This window comes from Carassius carassius, chromosome 46, assembly GCF_963082965.1.
Source record: "Carassius carassius chromosome 46, fCarCar2.1, whole genome shotgun sequence".
Classification (NCBI taxonomy): Eukaryota; Metazoa; Chordata; class Actinopteri; order Cypriniformes; family Cyprinidae; genus Carassius; species Carassius carassius.
This window is the reverse complement of record NC_081800.1, coordinates 15,061,010-15,079,676: the sequence shown is the minus strand read 5'-3', so window position 1 is coordinate 15,079,676 and position 18,667 is coordinate 15,061,010. Positions and strand designations below refer to the sequence as shown.

General features: G+C 36.5%; 1 protein-coding gene across 1 annotated transcript in view; it reads right to left on the bottom strand.

The window, feature by feature from the left end:
* Positions 1 to 10,402, bottom strand: part of LOC132129020 (agrin-like) — a 268,355-nt gene extending 257,953 nt beyond the window's left edge. Inside the window, exons 1-2 of the mRNA XM_059540418.1 lie at positions 9,989 to 10,402; positions 8,512 to 8,773 (exon numbers count right to left, since the gene is read on the bottom strand). Coding sequence (XP_059396401.1) covers positions 8,512 to 8,773; positions 9,989 to 10,189 — 463 coding nt within the window. The 5' untranslated portion in view covers positions 10,190 to 10,402. The remainder of the gene's footprint in view (positions 1 to 8,511; positions 8,774 to 9,988) is intronic.
* Positions 10,403 to 18,667: the final 8,265 nt, after the last annotated feature.

Here is an 18,667-nt window from a genome sequence, read left to right as displayed (position 1 = left end):
TTATTTGGGCTTTTGTGTGCTCTTTGTGCTTTGCACCTTACAACTACTGACATTCCAGCAGGGGCAAAAGAAACTGCACTGAACCCCCTCCGTCATGGGCTACTTCACTCAGCAAACAGACTGTAAAAGTAGATTGTATAGCCCTGAGTGAACGCTTGACCACCATTTAGTCTGCTGTAGTTTTTCTTTAGTTTCAAATTCTGAAACTGGATTCTTTAACTGGCCAGAAAGGTGGAACATCTCGAATAAGCAACAAACCATCTACCATCTTGAAGGAGTCAAATTAGATTTTGGAACATGGTCGTCCAAGACCATCTAGAGAGCAGTTTGGATCAGGTAACAATAGACAGCTGGTCAAGTCTGGCCCAAACTTGTTAATAGCTAGTCTTAAATGATTATATCCAGTTTGAACCAGCTAATGATCCACTAGCACCGCACAGCTAGCACCACCATCAGAGATGTCCTCAAAACACTGAAAACTGAAATAACCATTTGCTCAAATTCTTGAGTTTGAGAAATCACCAGGGTGTTGTGAAACAATGTTTTCTTTTCAAAAACACGTTCATTTCAGAGAGTCATGTCTGATTCAAGCAACTGTCTCATCCATAACAGCTCTGCTTTTATCAACCTATTGGAAAGCTTCTTTTCTTCCAAAGGTTTAATACCATGACCATTCAATTAGCAAGGCACTTTTCATACCATCTGCGCAGAACTCATTTTCACTGGACCCTGACATTAAAGTCAAGCTTAAATGAGAATCATAGCAGGTTCTAGTACCTAATGAAAAAGGAATTTAAGTTTTCCTTAGCATCAGCAGTTAAATTGATTTTAACCTGTGCTAATTCCTGAAATAAAAAGGTGATGAAACTTTCTTTAGTCTCTTGAGATTATCCTACAACAGGGTCATATAGAATGATCAATGCAAACAAGCTTAACAACAATAACAAAGTGAGAATTAAAATAATGCACAATGACCAAACGTGACTAGAAATGATAACACGTCTTACTGGTGCCAGATGAATCTCTGTCTGTAACAGTGAATGATGGTGGATTAGCTGCATTAACTGCAGCAGCTGTCTATCGCTTCACATTTAGACCAGTCTGAAACGTTGCCACATATCTCAAGGAATCCATAACATGTCTCCCTATCCATTCTACCCATTGTGTCTGGAACACAAGGGGCTTTCCAGTCTATTGCCCATCTAACTTCTGAGAACATGGTGACCAACTGAGTGTTTCCTTCTCACAGGAAGCACTCAACCAAGTTTCTAAAAAGTACTAACAAACCTCTATTGGCATTACTGGTATTTCAGTTTTAATTAACTTTAATTAACCAAGATTTCAGGTCAAAAAAAAAAATCCAATACTTACAATACAAAATCCAATGTTTAATGTGCATAGACTAAAAATTTAATAATTTAAATGAAAAAAGAATTTTAATTTGAGGCCCCAACAAAGTAAAACATGGGCAAAATGCAAAAAGGACAAATGCATAATGCTTTGTAGATTATTTCCTCAAAAAAAAAAAAAAATTATTGTGCTGTCAAATGGTTAATCATGATTAATTATTATTGTAAACAAAAACTTTTATTTTGGATGCGATCAATCATTTGTCAGCATTTTTCAATAATTACTATACATTTATGTAAATAAAACATTTTGTTGTGATGACATCAGCATCAGTTCAACAACTGTTTATCTGTGCACTATATCAAAAATTCACTGCATCACTGTAGAGGTAATATGGCAAAAATATTACTTAACGTTCAATAAAAATGCCGTTGCCTCACTCTGACTCTACTTCCTTAAATCTACCAGATCTAATAATAAATTCCTCACATTTTTTAACTCTGCGTAATGAAATCAATCTGACTTTAAGACTGTCGACATGTGTTGTTTAAACAATGATGTCTGTTGAAGAGATTACACCAGACACAGACTCGTACTTCGTGCCAAGACAAACTCTCGTCCTTTCTACAGGAAGGAGGAGAATATAAAGTGAAAAGGGAGGTGAGCAGAGGACTGCAAAACACTCTTATACCTTTGTTTCACAGCTTTCTCATTCCCTGAGCTTAATTAGTATTCCGAGCAAGTGTGGAGGTTTCAGGGTTTAATTAAAATCTTATAATGTAATAACTTGGGAAACTCCAACAGGTATAATTCTCAGCCTTCGGTCCCTCCTTACTCGAGTTATCTTTTCAGTTGTCAGTTTCTCTAGCCACTCAATCAATCTGTTTTCTATCCAGGTTTCACAGAGAAAGTCCCATACGTAGACAAAGAAGTGCTTCTGCACAGGTAGAAGAAGTAAAGTGATGAGCCTATACAAGCCCTAAATGGAGATCAAAGTTCTCTTATACATTTAGGACAACTCCAAAGATATAATTACAGACTAAATAACCTGAGAGAAAAATGAGAAACTAACTATGGCATCTACAAACCTTAATCCGCTTCCTGTTTTGACTAGTTACCTACTTGTGCACCTAGAATCGCTCATTTGCTAATAACCATTCGGTGCCACATCACAGCCATTTCCTATAGATAATTCAGCCCCTCGATACCCGTGTTATGGTGCCGACAGGCTTTCAGCTCCATTCACTGATGGCTGGGCTCCCAAATCTCATAAAACACATTTGGAAATCCCTGGGCTAAAGTCTAACTCAGGAAGATCAGCCTGAAATAACAGGCCCTTTAAATAAAGCCCCTTTCTGAGAGGGCCTTTCTCCAATTATTATCATCCTAAGACTATTAACAAGGGCTGGAGGAAGTCCTTCACCTCAATTATGCTCTATCTATTAATCATTACCTGCTCTGGGCTGAACTTCGTGCAATGTGGAATCAGAGGCATGCCGGGCCTCCTCCTTACACAAACAGCCGGAATAAAAGGGAAGTGAGCCCAAAGACCTTCTATTCTCATTCCCAAACCTGCCACACACACACACTCAAGCCAGAGAGTTCGACTGAATGACCTGCACTCATTATCATAACAGACCACCAGCACTGGACTCTCTGTCCTCAGGCTAAAGCTCAACTTGAACTAAGTCCCTTAAACCGGGGTGAACAAGGGTCATGGCAAGGAGAAAACTGAGGGACCGATCAGAGGAGAAGTTTAAAAAAGCAGAAAATCTACATTGCCGCTGTTCATTAGCTACATAATGCACCTAAATAATCAGCTTATAATCTGGGGCTTATAATGGATAGCATTATTTGCAATTTAAGAAAATTAGTGCATGTAAATGTACATATCGAAGCAAAATAGGAAGGGATTTATTTGTCCATTTAGTGTTGATCTGAAAAAGAAAAAACAAAAAAACAGCTGCTAAAAATTACAGCAGGTGCAAGATTCTAACACATAGCTAGCTATTCATAAATTATAATGTATTTACAAATTAGTTGTTTTAATCATTCTTTTTTCAGTCTTAATATCAATCAATATCAATTTTAATATCAATCATTTTGGGAAATACAATAAAGATAACAATGATTTTTTTAATGATATCAATAATGATAAACTCGAGCATTCACATCTTAAGCCTTCACAATGATTCATTTAACGACTTCTGGAAATACTTTTGGAGAGATACCTCAAATGGATCAGTGATTTAGATTTTTAGAACAGGTTCACTGCAATAAACAGATTCACCAAAAGTAATCTATTGCTACTATAAATAAAGCTTCTTCATGCTTTCATTCTCTTTGCTTAAGTTTCATCACTTGTTCCTCAAGTTCAAAAGCTTGAACACATGAAACCATAACATTTTCCTAAACTTTCCAGGTGTTCTTTTTTTAGTCTGGCTTAATTCACTCTATTCAAAGATCAGATATGCAAGGGATCACAATGGTTTGAAACAGGTCAACTTTGGTTTAAACAATTATCTTCCAGCACAACTCAAGCTTCCACTATTGTGCAGTTTGGCATTTAATGAATAAGTGTCCACATATGCAAACAAAGTCGCAGAAACACTGGAAAGTGGCATGTTCACACGTGCCAACTTCTGAGAAAGGAGAACATTTGATTTGTTGATTGAACAAACAACAGCAAAATCTCTGAGTACTCTGTTCGCAGATTTCCAGATTCAACCACTGGTGATACACAATTCCAGCTGTGGAATAAAACAGGATTTAAAAGATTAGTTCACTCAATAAAACAATTTACTCATCTTCATGTCATTCCAAACCTTTATGACTTTTTTCCATATAAAAAGAAGACTATTCAATAAAAATGCATGGGGACCAGGGCCAATCAAACCTCAAAAGGACAAAAAAATCTTCACAAAACTATCAGCAGCTCTGATATTTTTCTAAACATCTCATTTCAAGTTCCACAGATGCATTTGGTGTATTTTTGCCAGATGAACGCATTAACCCAAGTGGTCTGTTTCAGCAAAGAGCAAATGGGGTGGGAGTAAGAACTCAATGCCTCTAGGCCTCTCCTATAAGCATTCCAGTCTACACTTGTATCAAGAATTTCTTTGCGCGCTCTCGTTATCACATTTCACCCTCCCAATCCTGTCATTATCAACAGCGCTTTTACCCCCTTAAGAAAATTTTGGCTTTAATGGCAGTATTCTAAATTTCTTCTAGGAATCCCTTCATTTTTGAGTGCCACGTAACCTGTGAGAGGTGAGGAGAAAGGAGAGGATACACTCAACAGACTGGCAGGAACAACCTTGTTCTTTCCACCTCACACTCATTTTTAATGTCTAAAACAAGGTTACTAACAGAGGTGGGTAGAGTACCCAAAAACTGTACTCAAGTAAAAGTACTTCTAAAAAAGAGTAAAAGAGTATCGGATAAAAAAATCTACTCAAGTAGTTAGTTACTAGTTACTTTGGGTCATATATACTGAGCCTATTTTTATTTAGATATATAGATAAAATGTATGTAATGTATGTGTGTGTGTATAAATATATATTTCATCAGCCTTTACTCCAATTTATGTAATTTATTATAAATCCCAGTCTGTTTACTTAAGTAACATATATTTTTTAATACGACTGACTTTATATTAAATGTGAATTTAACATTGAAAGTTAATGTGATATAAATATTGCTACTAATCTTTCATTGTTCAGAAAGAGAGCAAATAACATTTACATTATTAAAGATCATTTTCACTGACAGTCTAGATTTCAATCACTCTCAGAAACTCCCATTAAATCACTGAAACTGTTAACACTGTGAAATCAATATCTTAATTAAAGATTCGTACACACATCTGCACTTTGTTGTTTCTGACGAGAGAATTCGCCAGAAAGAGGTCTCCAGTCAGTGAGTGAGTGAAGGAAGCACCGGCATTTTAGCGATGACTCATCGGAACACCTCTGATTGGCCAATGCTTTAATAAGCTCAAAAGAATCATGTGTGATTGGTTATAATGTGCAGTGCTGTAAAAACACATATATATCTGGCTCAGCGCCAGCAAGCAAGCACAGATCTGAATTTAGCAGCTGATGTTATGACTTGCTGAATGTAGCCTACTCGCACAGGTGTGATTGTATTAAAATTAATAAAATCTTAATCGGCTATTTTTTGTCTTTTGGAAGCTGCATTCAACTTGACTCCCCTCTGTTATAAGCCACACACGTACAACAAACTAATGTCACAGTGGTATCGTGTACTGTAATCGAATGTAGCCCAAGTTATTACCTGTTAAACAGTAGACAGCACACGCGGTGTTCATCTAATAAGGATCTCCATCGCTAGCAAATAATAGCCTTTGCAGATCTGCTTTCAATTCAGTGCAGTTCCATAGCCACGTTTTCAACGCTCAACGCTGCGGATGTTCTTAAACGTTACAACTCTGAGTGAACCACTTCAGATGCTCAGCGCGTGCGGCAGGGAACTGAACGACTCATTCAAACTGATTCATGAACCAATTCACTCGTTAGCCAATTGGTTTGATCAAGCCTTTGAACAGAATTGACTCAAACGAATGAATCATTCGCGAATGGGCATCGCTCATTGTCCAGAGAAAAGTAGACGGCGCGTTTGGAATAAACTGAAGCATTTATAACATTTATTGCATTAAGATAAAGTAACGAGAGGAGCGTCGCCCACAGTAACGAAGTAAAAGTACAGATTTTTCCCCCAAAATTTACTCAAGTAAGAGTATAAAGTACCCATCTTTAAATATACTCCGAAAAGTATTAGTTACCCCAAAAAATTACTCAAGTAAATGTAACGAAGTAAATGTAACTCGTTACTACCCACCTCTGGTTACTAAGCAGTGACAAAGGCAAGGAAAAATAAACTTCACTAAAAGGTCATGCTTTATTAAATAATTGATGGATAACATCAGATTCCCAAATCAGTTTAGCCAACACAAAACAAACACCATTAGGCACTATTCCAAGTCACTCAGTCTGCAGGGTCAGAACCAGTGTTTTGAAGAACAGTCTCTGTTTATAGACCCAGAATAAGAACTTGCAAGCTGCGTGTTAAACCAAACTGTTGGCCATTCTGAGCACAGCTGTCTGCTACTTATAGCATATACATGAGCATCTTGTGTGCAAAATGAGATCCAATCCTATTACAGTATAAAAAGAATCACATTTGAAGCACATGGCAGCAGTGACTTGTGCCAAAACGCTCAGCACTAAAAACCAAAGAACTAAGAAAAAAAGGGATGATTTGTGCTTTTTTGACTTAAAGGCATTGCTCATCCAAAAATAATAATTATTTCAGAAACAGAAGCTCAACTGTATATGTAGCCATGCAATAACAAAGGTTCACGCAAGAACAGATTTCACTGGCTGACCAAATTTGATGTGCACTATGTGTGGTTGGTCATGTTCCACATAAATAAAAGCCTAAATTAAATGGCTATGTCTATGAGCTTTTTGAAGCCTCAAAGTTTTGGTGTAATGGACTTTCAATGGTGGTACAGAATTAAGCATTAACACTAACCAGGAAGTAAACTGAATATAGTGCTGTTATTTCAATAAATGTTAACCACTTCAGATGTACTTGCCCTTAAATGGCACATAAAAACACCACAAAATATGGTTTCAAACTTTTAAAGTGCCCCTATATAATATAGAATATCTGTCATTCTTATTACTTGGAGTCATGATAAAGGATGGAGCAATACATTGGTTTACAAACTGCAGTGATTTATCAGTACTCCATGTCTGTGTTGTGTAACACATATACCAAGTTGTGGGTCCGGTTTACTAACATAAGTGTAAAACAATTTTTTTCCTAGTGATGGTGATGGGTGTTCCGTTTCCAACATGCGCTGTACGCAGTAGACAAAACCCAAGAGACATCTGACCAATCAGAGCAGAGTAGTCTCATGCAAAGGAGGGGTTTAGAAAGATGAATCTTCAAACGATTCGTTTGAGAGTCATTGATAAATTGAATGTATGCATGTAAAATGTAATGCAAATTTAATTGTTTTTTGACCTTGCATGCATGTAAACCTCTTGTTGGGGACTCCCGAAACCAAATTATAAACCTTTCAAATAGCATAATAGGGGGCATTTTAAAAGTCTATCAAGCTATCTCTTCCTATAAAAGGGGTTGATTCTCAGCCAGAAGAAGCTGAAAACTGGACCAGACTTGATGTCGATATTCAAAAGTCCAGACAATACAACCTGCCAAGCAGAAAGGATGCAGAGTGCCGATTTACAGAATCGATTGGACCTATAAGAGTGATCTTAGCTTCAAATGCTCTGTTGCATTCCAGACTAATGTGTACATTCTCTGCTTGTACAGTTGCCAGCATTGTAAAACACTAAACAAGATTAAACTACAAGCACTGCTTATTTACAAAATGGAAAAAGGAACTTGCTATTCACCAAGGACAACCACTATTTCAAATTTATATAAATAAACCAAAAGAACTTTGAAAAGACATAGAAGATTGGACATCAGTCTGGCCTTATTCATTCAACTGTTCTTTCCCACATAGCCAAACTTTCTTCTGACAGTCTGGCTTTGAGACAGTGGAAATAAGCAGTGAATGCCATCATAACATAGAAACAGGGACCCTTGAAGCTCTGAGGTTATGTTTTAGTATCTCCACTCTAACTCTATAAATGATTTCCCTCAAGGAAAGGTAGAGGTTTGGACTTTCACTCAGATTAGTCAAAGGCACTGGAGGTGCTCCGTTAGTGAACAGACACACCCTCCTTCGAAAGCACTGACTGTCAGTGGCTGATTGCTAGTGACAGAGCACATGATATGCTTTGTTTTTAAGGCCCCAGAGCCCAAGAAATACAATAAGTGTTGCCAGCTAACAAAAAAAGTTGAGAAGAAAAAATAATTGGTAAAGTTTCATATAGAACACCATGACTGCTGTATTAATATAATGTAAGTGGTTAATGTAATGTCACAAAATGTGAGTCGCTTCATTAGGTAGAATAACGATGCAATTAGAGCAGAAAACACCACCTGCTTTTGCAATCAGGACCGTCGTCACCACCATGGGAGCTTTCAAACTCTCAAATCTCTACACAGCCAGAAGATGTGAATTACAGCTTTATGCTGAGTCATTAAAGTTTTTCTTACCTTCAACGCAGTGCTCCACCTCCTCCAAATTGCGGAGAGTAATCCTCATCAGGCTTGAGTTGAGCATCAGTTCGTTCTTGTGGCTCTGCCACATGAACTGAGGAGACAGGTTGACAAAGAAAATGCGCGTATCTCCGGTGGCCACCTGATTATCGCAAATATGGGGGTCTCCGAATCCACCGATCATCACCTTGTTTCCTCCATCCAGCAGCACCTCTCCATTCATCATGGTCTTGCCTTTTAGGTAACGCCATACTCTGACCTTCAGACAGGGGAAAGAGAACAAGAGATTAAGAAAACACCATTTCCAGCAGATCAAGGTCACTGTCTTGCACATTGCATAGTGGCCACCTACCGCCAATTGTATGAGTCTCTGCAGTCTAGCTCTGCATTTCTGATTCATATATATACCTCAGTGGTGGTCCAAAAAGTGTGAGGCCACATTAAAAACTGGATTTTAAAATACTTAAAACAAGAAGTTACAATGTGAAATGAATAAGAAATATCAAATTCTGTACTATTATTAGGTTACTTCCAAAGCATGACCATGTGAACTCCTTGTGGTCAGATGTTCAGTGATGGATAACATGATCATCAGGTTTTACACAAAATTATGGCTCAGCTATAAAATGCAAATTGTAAAAAAACTATTTTTCAAATCAACTTTTTATTCAAACTGGTATGCTTACATGCAATGCAGAAAGGAAGCATTTTTCACTAGATGTCTCAAACCTTTAAACTTTAACGTATAAGCTTTACAGTGCCATATCTCTTCTGTTACAAAATTTAATTATGGTGAGAAGAGCTACAGTTTCAGATTATTCTTCTTTTCACACTGTCCCAGTGATTCATTTCTGCAAGAATTTGATATATGTGACACATTTAGTTACATCAAACAAAGTAAGCCCATGATTACATGATAATTGAAGATAATTGAACCCGAAGCACTAATAGAGCTTGAAAGGACATCAAGTCACTGCAGAGGCTAAGGTTCAGGTTCCTGGTGTATGAAAGCTCAAATTACAAGTGGATCAAAGTAGGATAGAGGAGGTTGACATTTTTTATCAACTGAGCAGAACCAATGTCCACAAACGTTAGAAACCGCCATTACAAAGAGTTTAACAAAAATCCCTTTTATTTACAGTTGCATGCTATTTTATATTGCAAAGAGTTGGTTAAAGCTACTTGGTGTTCATAATTTATTATGCTCAAAACCTAGTGCATAACCCATTTAGACAGCATTTTAACATGTTCCTCTGATATGCTGCGTGTTTCAGACCAGGAAAACTCAAATATCGTACTGGTCGCTATTGTCTACATGTCTAACAGGTGATATACTTCGCAACACAGTTGCACAATAGCCACAAGTATTAAAGAATAAGCCTAGATTTTTGCTACGATGTGTTATCAGCTACATATTTACCTTGTTACTTTCACTTTGATGCATTTGAAGAGTGTCTGGTGCGCAAAGTCTTACCTTGCAGGAATACGTGTTGTGCACTGGATCCATGTTCAAGATCTCCTCTACAGTCCCAGTCAAAACTATATTCGCTTCTTCTTCTCGTTTTTCCAGCTCCTTTTCTGAACAACTTCCATGACAACGCGAACTCAAAAGCAAAAAAACAACAGCAGATGACCAAACGGGCCAGTAAAATGCCTTTCTACAAAAAGAGCCCATGGTCAAACCAAACAGTTTAAAAGAGAAAGTTAAGAACTTGAAGTTTGATATAAATACTAATCCGACCCGCGCTGCTCTCTGCGTTCTTCAAACTTCACTGATATCTGTGCTCATATCTGCACTGAGTGAACGCGCGCGCATCAGCCGGCAGACAGAGAAGAATAAAGAGAGGAACGAGGAATGCCTCTGCTCACTCACCCCCCTCGCGCACGCACTCGCAGTCTTTTCAGAACGACGCTCTGTTCACAGGGCATTTGCATGCAATCTGAATTGCTGATAAGAGCGACGGAGGGGGTGATTTCGAGCGCACTGGAAAGAAGCGGGTGTAAAACGCCACCCCTTGGAGAGATTGCGCCAATTCGGACAAATTTACTGGTCCAGAGGATTACAGGTGGGGTGAACAGAACACTGTCAACTAAGAGTGCTATTTTCTTTTAAACTCATATGAACATACAGAGATATTTAGTTTGAAGTCCTACAACCCGAGAAAGTATTAGCATTTTAGAGCTATTGATTTTTAACAGGCTTATGAGTAAATCAAGACTGAATTCTGGGGTTAATAGCCTATTATTTAAGATAATTTCACGGAAATAAATTAAAGATTAAATAAAGTTTAGCTATACATAAATGCAAATATGGTTATTATAAAACCACTATTTTTATTTCTGAAAACAGAAGTTCAGCAAAAAATCACTTCATACGTAAAAATATATTTATAATCTGCTAAAAAAGGAAGTAAGCTGTTAAATGTATCAATGTGTAAACATCTCTATGTTTTTATGTTTTTAAAGTTTAAAAAAAAAAAAAAAATTTATTTCATTGTAATTGTGTATATTTCTTGTCTTCACCACCTGACTACTTTAAAGTGTTGAATGATTCCATTAAAAAAATCAAGTATAAATAAAATTGTAAGTACATTTAAAAACCATTATAAAAAAGATAAAGAATATAAATAAAATCATTTATATTTTCTTAAATGTGCTTTATATACAGAATTGTATATATATACACACACACACACACACACACACACATATATGTATGTATGTATGAATGCAGATTTTGTTGTAAGAAAAAAAAAAGAAAAATCATTATGAGGTCAAATGTGGCCAGCATTCTAGGTTAAGTGGGTTCTCCTTTCAAGTGCTGTTATGAGAACTGTGCAATTACAAGCAGGCCCAGCCAATAATTACATATTAAGCTCATGTTGTTCATTAACATTTCTTAGTACTTATTTATGCGATTACAGTACGCTGCAAAATGCACTGTAAAGTACAGCATAACGAAATAACTAAAAACATTTAAACTTAACATGAGTTACGATGTTACTAATATGAACATCATTGTGACACACACAAACGATAAAACCCTTACTGTCGCTCCCAGTTCTAAACTGACAGTGCATAAATTTCCACCCTTTCTAAAGCTGTAATTTCACTACCCGTCCATCTATTCCTGGAAAATGACAGGGTGTGGAATCTGTGGCTGTACTGATATATTTGTAGGAATACTCTCATTTTAATGGCACCATGTCCTAGCTCTTAATTCTTATACCACAATACCAATTGGTTTTAAAAGATTATTGAAAATGCAGGTTTGTGATTTGATAAATGATTTTGTTATTGGCAATACCTGACAAAGGTGTGAATTATTACTTCAGACAGCTGCTCTGTGAATAATATGTTTATATAGGGAACTTTGACATTTAAATGCATTATTAATGTAATCAACTAGGCTCTCCAAGCTGACATATAACCACTTTTCTTCCATGCTTAAATGGTTGTTTGATACTAAGATGAGATGGCTTTTTCACTGGAGATGGACCAAGGGTTGAGTAACTTTTCAGCAAATTTTCATTTTTGAGTGAAATATTCTTTAAGGTGGCTATTAGTTTTTACACAATCAATAAAACAAATCTCATCCTATTCAGTTTAGACTGGAGTCCTATATGCCCACCCACTCACTCTCTCGTTCACTTTCCTGTGACATAATGAAGTCAGCCCACATAAAGCCCATTACAGTCAAGCTCATTTGAGAAATATCATTCAAACTGAAATATCAACCCAGTGAAATCACTCCGTCTACTTTTTGAAAGAAGCGTAGGAGTTCAACATTTCTGGAAAACTATTGCTGTACTTCTTTACAATGTGAAGAGAGTAATACTGCCTGTGGATTGATGTGAAAGCAAAAGACTTGCACCATAAGCTGCAGACAGTACTGTTGGAATTCAGGTAACATAAACCATCAGCATCTCTGTCTCAGCTTGAGAGCTTTTAGCATCACAACAACAGCTTGCTCCTGCCCACAAATGTGACACCACAAAAGGTTTTTAAAAAAAAAGTATTAACAAGCTCAACCAGAGTAGTAATTTTCTTCAGCACCACGTCAGTCAAAGCATAATCGGCTTGAACGGAGGCAATTATTGTTTTAAATTCAGTATAGAGATATTCCCTTTAGTCATTTATTAGTTGGATTTTGCTTCCAAAGCTCCCTGGTGGCATTCCCACTTCTCACTATACAATGATGGGGGATTTTCACTTTATTCTCAGAGTGATGATTGATTGTAATTTTGGTTAATGTGCAAATAATGAAAACAGTTCATGGCTTGTGATGCTGGAGATGCAGTAGATCTTGCTAAATCATTCACAGCTTCAGTGTTTGGATCAGTGCTATGGTCTGTTGGACGTGCATTTCATTCAAACCAGGCCTCTTCATTCAAACAGTTCATATAAAACATACATGCATAAACAGAGTACGTCAAACAAGCTTTCTGTTTTGCCTTTGTTTTTGCAAAAGAAAGCATAATAATTCATGATTTATTGACATGACTGTGGAGGATTACAATATTGCTGAAAGCACTTTAGTGCTTATATAGCAAAGAAGAATAAAATAAAACATGTTAGTAAAGTACAATAAATGGACTAAATGGTTAAAAAAGCAACAATATAAATACATTGTCTATACATTTAGAGAAGTAATAAAATATATTCTAAAATACTATATATTTTTTTCTATATTTTTTTTCTCTGATTATTTGGTATATTTAATGTAAAAATAAAAGATGCACATTTCTTCAGTCTTATTTCTAACAGTGCTACTGTTTGTTCCTAGGGGTGTATATTGAACCTGCATTAATGTCTGTCAGGTGTCTATTTATTTAGTTTAGGGATTTTTAAAAGCTTTGTGGGTTCTATTTTAATGGCACTCTTTACTTTCACCTCCTAAGTAATACAAACATTGTGTATTTTCGTGAACACTAACGTAAACCATAAAGAGTTTTGGCCAAGTATATGATTGTTCCCATGTGTGGACTCTGATTCTTCTCTCAGCACGCAACTGCCTTGTACAGACATAAAAAAAAAACATCCATATTTTCATTTTAATCCTTCAGTTCTGTCCAAACATCTCAGCAACACACTGTCTGTCATGTGAAAGTGAAATATGATATTTTGACCATTCTGACAACAAGCTTTTCCTGCTGGTGACCCAGAATCTCTTTGATGTGCCACAGAAAAACAACTCCACAGTGCCAACGCCGTGATAATGCCAGTCAACAGCTCTCTAAGAAGACGTGTGACATTTGTATCACAGCAATATGACTGCCAATGGGACTATGTCACTGCTACACTGAACAAACGGCATATGCAAACTTGCATGAATTTTCACAAAGGACTGCTCCAAAGGACAAGTCCAGGTGGTCTCGACTGCATAACATTTTTGATCATGTCTGAAATATGAGTTAACACACACAGGTTCCAAATTGTTGTAGCATTGGCCAAAGTTGGCCACTTTATTGTAATAAACGAGGCCACAGATCATTGAAAAAATAGCTGTTTCAAACCTTTATTGTCTCACATGGAGTCAAGTAGGCCTTCCGCAGGCAAACAAACAATGATCGAAGCTTTTGGCCAGATGTTGTTGTGTATGGAGGTGTCAAGTCTAAACTGAAAGTGGTTTTTCACACCTAATGTAAGACTGGGAGGAATTTCTCCCTCAATTATGACACCCGCAAAAATGAATGCATTCAGTGCATCGGAAAACAAAAAGCCCAGCTCGGGTCTTTTGCATTTGATTGGATTGACTAGAGATGCATTTTTTCCTGTGGTCTCTCAGGGCACTAAACAAACGGACAAATAAAGGCCATATGGATGCATTGAGGTCTGTCGGGCATTTGGACCAGACTGACCATGTGGTCAGCACAAAACAAGTCAAGTACCAGCACACTACTGCATTCCCTAGTATTCTTTAAGAACAAATTCTATTGTATACTGACGATTTTGCCAAATGTAGTACTGTAGGTAAAGTATTTTATGCATACAAAATATTTGCATTCTGTGCATTATGGAAATTTTGCATACTGTGTACTATGTACATACTACAGTATATACTGCAGAAATAGAGTAGTATGGTGGTATGACATTCCCAACATGTTTCAGACTCATTACACCCATACATTTTAACACCCTCAGGAACACACGCCTGCATTACTTCAACACAACCTTGATATATTGCCATAAACTTAACCTTGTAACAACTGCTTGTAAAGTGTCAGGCTTCACCCTTGTATCACAAAATAAACACATTAACTGGTATCAGTCTCCATAATATATGTGCACAGAAAGATATCTTCAATACAGTTCTCCACCAGCTAAGATTTAAACCGAACCAGAGCCTCACATATACAATTTTTTCATACATTTCATCTTTAAAGCACATGTAAGCAATAATTTACTGAAAACTTCACGTAGGTCACAACATACCCAATTCCCTCCCTAAAATAAGAGATCTTCAGCAAAAGCATAAACTTATTTCCATGTATACTGCTATCCAGAAACACAATGCGCTATCCAGAAACACGGGGAAGTCGTGGCCTAATGGTTAGAGAGTCGGACTCGCAATTGAAAGGTTGTGAGTTCGAGTCTTGGGCCGGCAGGAATTGTAGGTGGGGGGAGTGCATGTACAATGCTCTCTCCACCCTCAATACCACGACTTAGGTGCCCTTGAGCAAGGCATCGAACCCCCAACAGCTCCCCGGGCGCCGCAGCATAAATGGCTGCCCACTGCTCCGGGTGTGTGTTCACAGTGTGTGTGTGTTCACTGCTCTGTGTGTGTGCACTTCGGATGGGTTAAATGCAGAGCACAAATTCTGAGTATGGGTCACTGAATGTCATGTCACTTTCACTTTTCACTTTCAATATTCTCATTCCACAGCCAAATTATTTTAAAATTGTTTTAAGCATAAACATAAGCAATTTCAAAATACACTTCAAGGATGTTTAGATATTACTACAATGATATTAACGCACGATTAAATAACACTGGGAACAATATTACTATGTCAAAAACGGATGACTAAAATAATAATAAAAACATCTCACCGATTTATTTACATTTCACTAACTCTTTTGAACTCTTTTGTAATTTCACATGCATTGCTAAACTTTTCCACAATGCTGGGCATTCCATACATGACCACTGTAACTAATAGAAGGTGATAAAGTCAGTGGTTATTTAATCAAATGGTACAATTTAGATGCATACAATGTATAAAGATATTCTGTATTTTCTCTTTCATACTCTGTAGAACAGGCTTTTTGATCACAGAAGAAGTAAAGCCAGAGGTGACTGACCGAATAAAGAGGCGCCTCATTACTGAACTGACCAACTGGAACGGATATATATTTATGTTCAAGCCAATAATCTTTCAGTATCACTGAGATGAACTCTATTCAACAGGTGAAATCTGTGACTGTACGATATGGTTAAATATTTGCCATACTGAAGGAGAGAATTATGGAGTTTGTATAGGTGAGCAGATGTTAATGGCATGGGGCTCTTGATCAATTCATTCATTAATTTATTCTTGTGATAATTGGTGTTTTTGTTTCCCCCATGTGTTTAATGATTGCTTGTTGAGGATTTTAAAGTGGCAGAATTATGGATTTTTGTATTTGTTATTTCTGTTTCATAGATTTTGGGCAATTTTAGGTCCCAGGCGTTGTCCCATACTGTAGATCTTCTTTTTTTACTTTTCATTACATGCAGCCAGGTCACATCAAAACTGCCTTAAAAACCTTGTTAATTATGAATAAAAAAAACAGTTTCTAATTTATAATGTAATAATAAAAAAAACATACTTGATACTTTTAATCTTAAAATATAAATAATTTCTCAAAACTATGAATTACTTTTATGAACTATGATTTTCCAATTCAACTGTAAATTAATCATTTGAATTAGACGATTTCAATATTTATTTTTGTGGAAATATTTTTTTAGCAATTTTTTCATCAGAAAATTTATATATAATTTAGTATAATTGGTCATCAAGAACACTGAGCTGAGATGAAATATGAAAAACAAAGATAAATCAAAGTAACTATCTTTGAATGAACAGAGTATTTTAATTTTACATCCAATCGAACATGTTATGTCAAATTGTACAAAAAAGCTATTTAATTGTATTTGGAATACATTAAATGCGAGCTATGAAATGGAACTTAAACTTAAGACAAAATCTAATTTTATGTAAAAAAAAAATTTTTAATATAATTTGATTGATGTGCTTACACTGTTGAAAAATATGTATTAAGGAGGGCAAAAGTTGAAAAAAATGCATCAACAGACCTTTTTTTCCTCAACGAAAAAAAGTGCTCATCTCAATATTGCATTAGTTTCTGAAAACCTGCTGTGCTTATGCTTCTATGTTTCTTAAAGGGCACCATTTATCAGCGTACTATCAGCGAGGGGAGACGTTTTGATTAGAGCTAATTTACAGTGGCGTGAGAGAGTGGAGTGACCCCAGCGGACTCATTTCCTAATTGAGTGCATGCGTTCTGCCGGCTTGAACAATCCGTTAATAAAGTGACCCATAAAACTGATCTGAGCTCTAAATCATGTCTGCATGTCCTTGTGCTTTCTGCAAACCACTCAGAAGACACGGACATATAGGCTCTGCAGACTTTGACTCAGGAATAAATCTCTATTCCTTTTACAATGAGAAAAGTTGCGCTTAATATACAGTGTAATATTGTAAATCATGATGTGCACTCTGATAGACTGACTCAACAATTACAAGTAGTGCTGTATTGGAACAGAGACAAGGCATAAACTATGACATGCTGTGGGAAGGATCTTGGAGTCACTTTGGATGATTCAGCTGGATTTGACAGTGAGTTTTGCCATGCAGTGTCAGTGCTGTAGGTTATCAGTGCTGCTCTTTTAGACACTGTCTTTATTAGTGATAAGATAAGATTAGCTCCTGTCTTCCTTTTTCAGTCAAAGAACAACACCTAGTCAGTTTTAGGAGCAGAAAGAGTCACTTAAATAATATGTAAATCTATAATAGTTAAATTAGGAGTAACATTTGGCAATTATCAGTTCATCAAACACTCCAATTACATACAAATATATTTGTTTGCCATTGATACATATATATATATATATATATATATATATATATATATATATATATATATATATATATATATATATATATCAATGGTTTAATTATTATAGCTTTTAAAATGTTGTTTATGATTTAGGATTTTTAAAAACGGTTTTAAAGCAGTTTTAATCTAATCATGATATAACTACAAGAAATAAGCTAAAATACGTTACTTATACTGTAGCTATATTAGAAATCACCCCAGCTGGGATATAAGAGTTTAAGAAACACCAAGATGTGGCTGTTGGTTTGCTCTGAATTCCTGACATGTCTCTGTTTATCATTTGCATTTATCATTTCCCTCTGTAGCATTGCACTTTTAATGTCTTCTAGCTTTAGTCGTTGATGAATCACTGTAAGGATGAACAGCATGACTAGACAGAGACTTCAATAAGACCGGTGGGGGCAGAATGGGACAGAGGAACTTGAGAGCTCCACACAGCCCACTCCGCTAATGGGCCGTAGTGCTTCATTAGCTAATAGCAGAGACGCGCCCTGCTGGAAATTATTTTTTTGACTGATTAGTGCTGACACCAGCTGGCCCTGTGATGAAGTAGATGTCCTTCTCAGACTTTTGTGTAGCAGACAGAAATGATTTGCTGCATCATGCAGTGGCAGAAACTGTGTGGCAGAAATCAGAGAGCTACATTTGTTATCATGCTGTTATCTGGAGAAAATAACAGCACTCTTAGTGTGATATAGATAAATTATATTAAAGGATATAAATATAAAAGACATACAAAAGCATTTTGTCTCTCTTGAATCTGATGGGCATTCTAAATGCATTTTAATAGACTAAATCACATACACTCTTAGAAAAAAAGGTACAGAAGCTGTCACTGGGGTGTTACCTTTTCAAAAGGTGCACTTTTGTACCTTTTAGGTACCAATATGGACTCATTAGGTGCAAAGTTGTGCCTTTAGAAAATTTTGCTTTTTACCTTTTGGTGTTTTTAGGACTCTAAAACTTGCTAGCTCCAGACCACTGATTCGTCAAACCTGCTTTCTTGTAGTCTGCATTCTTCCGACTT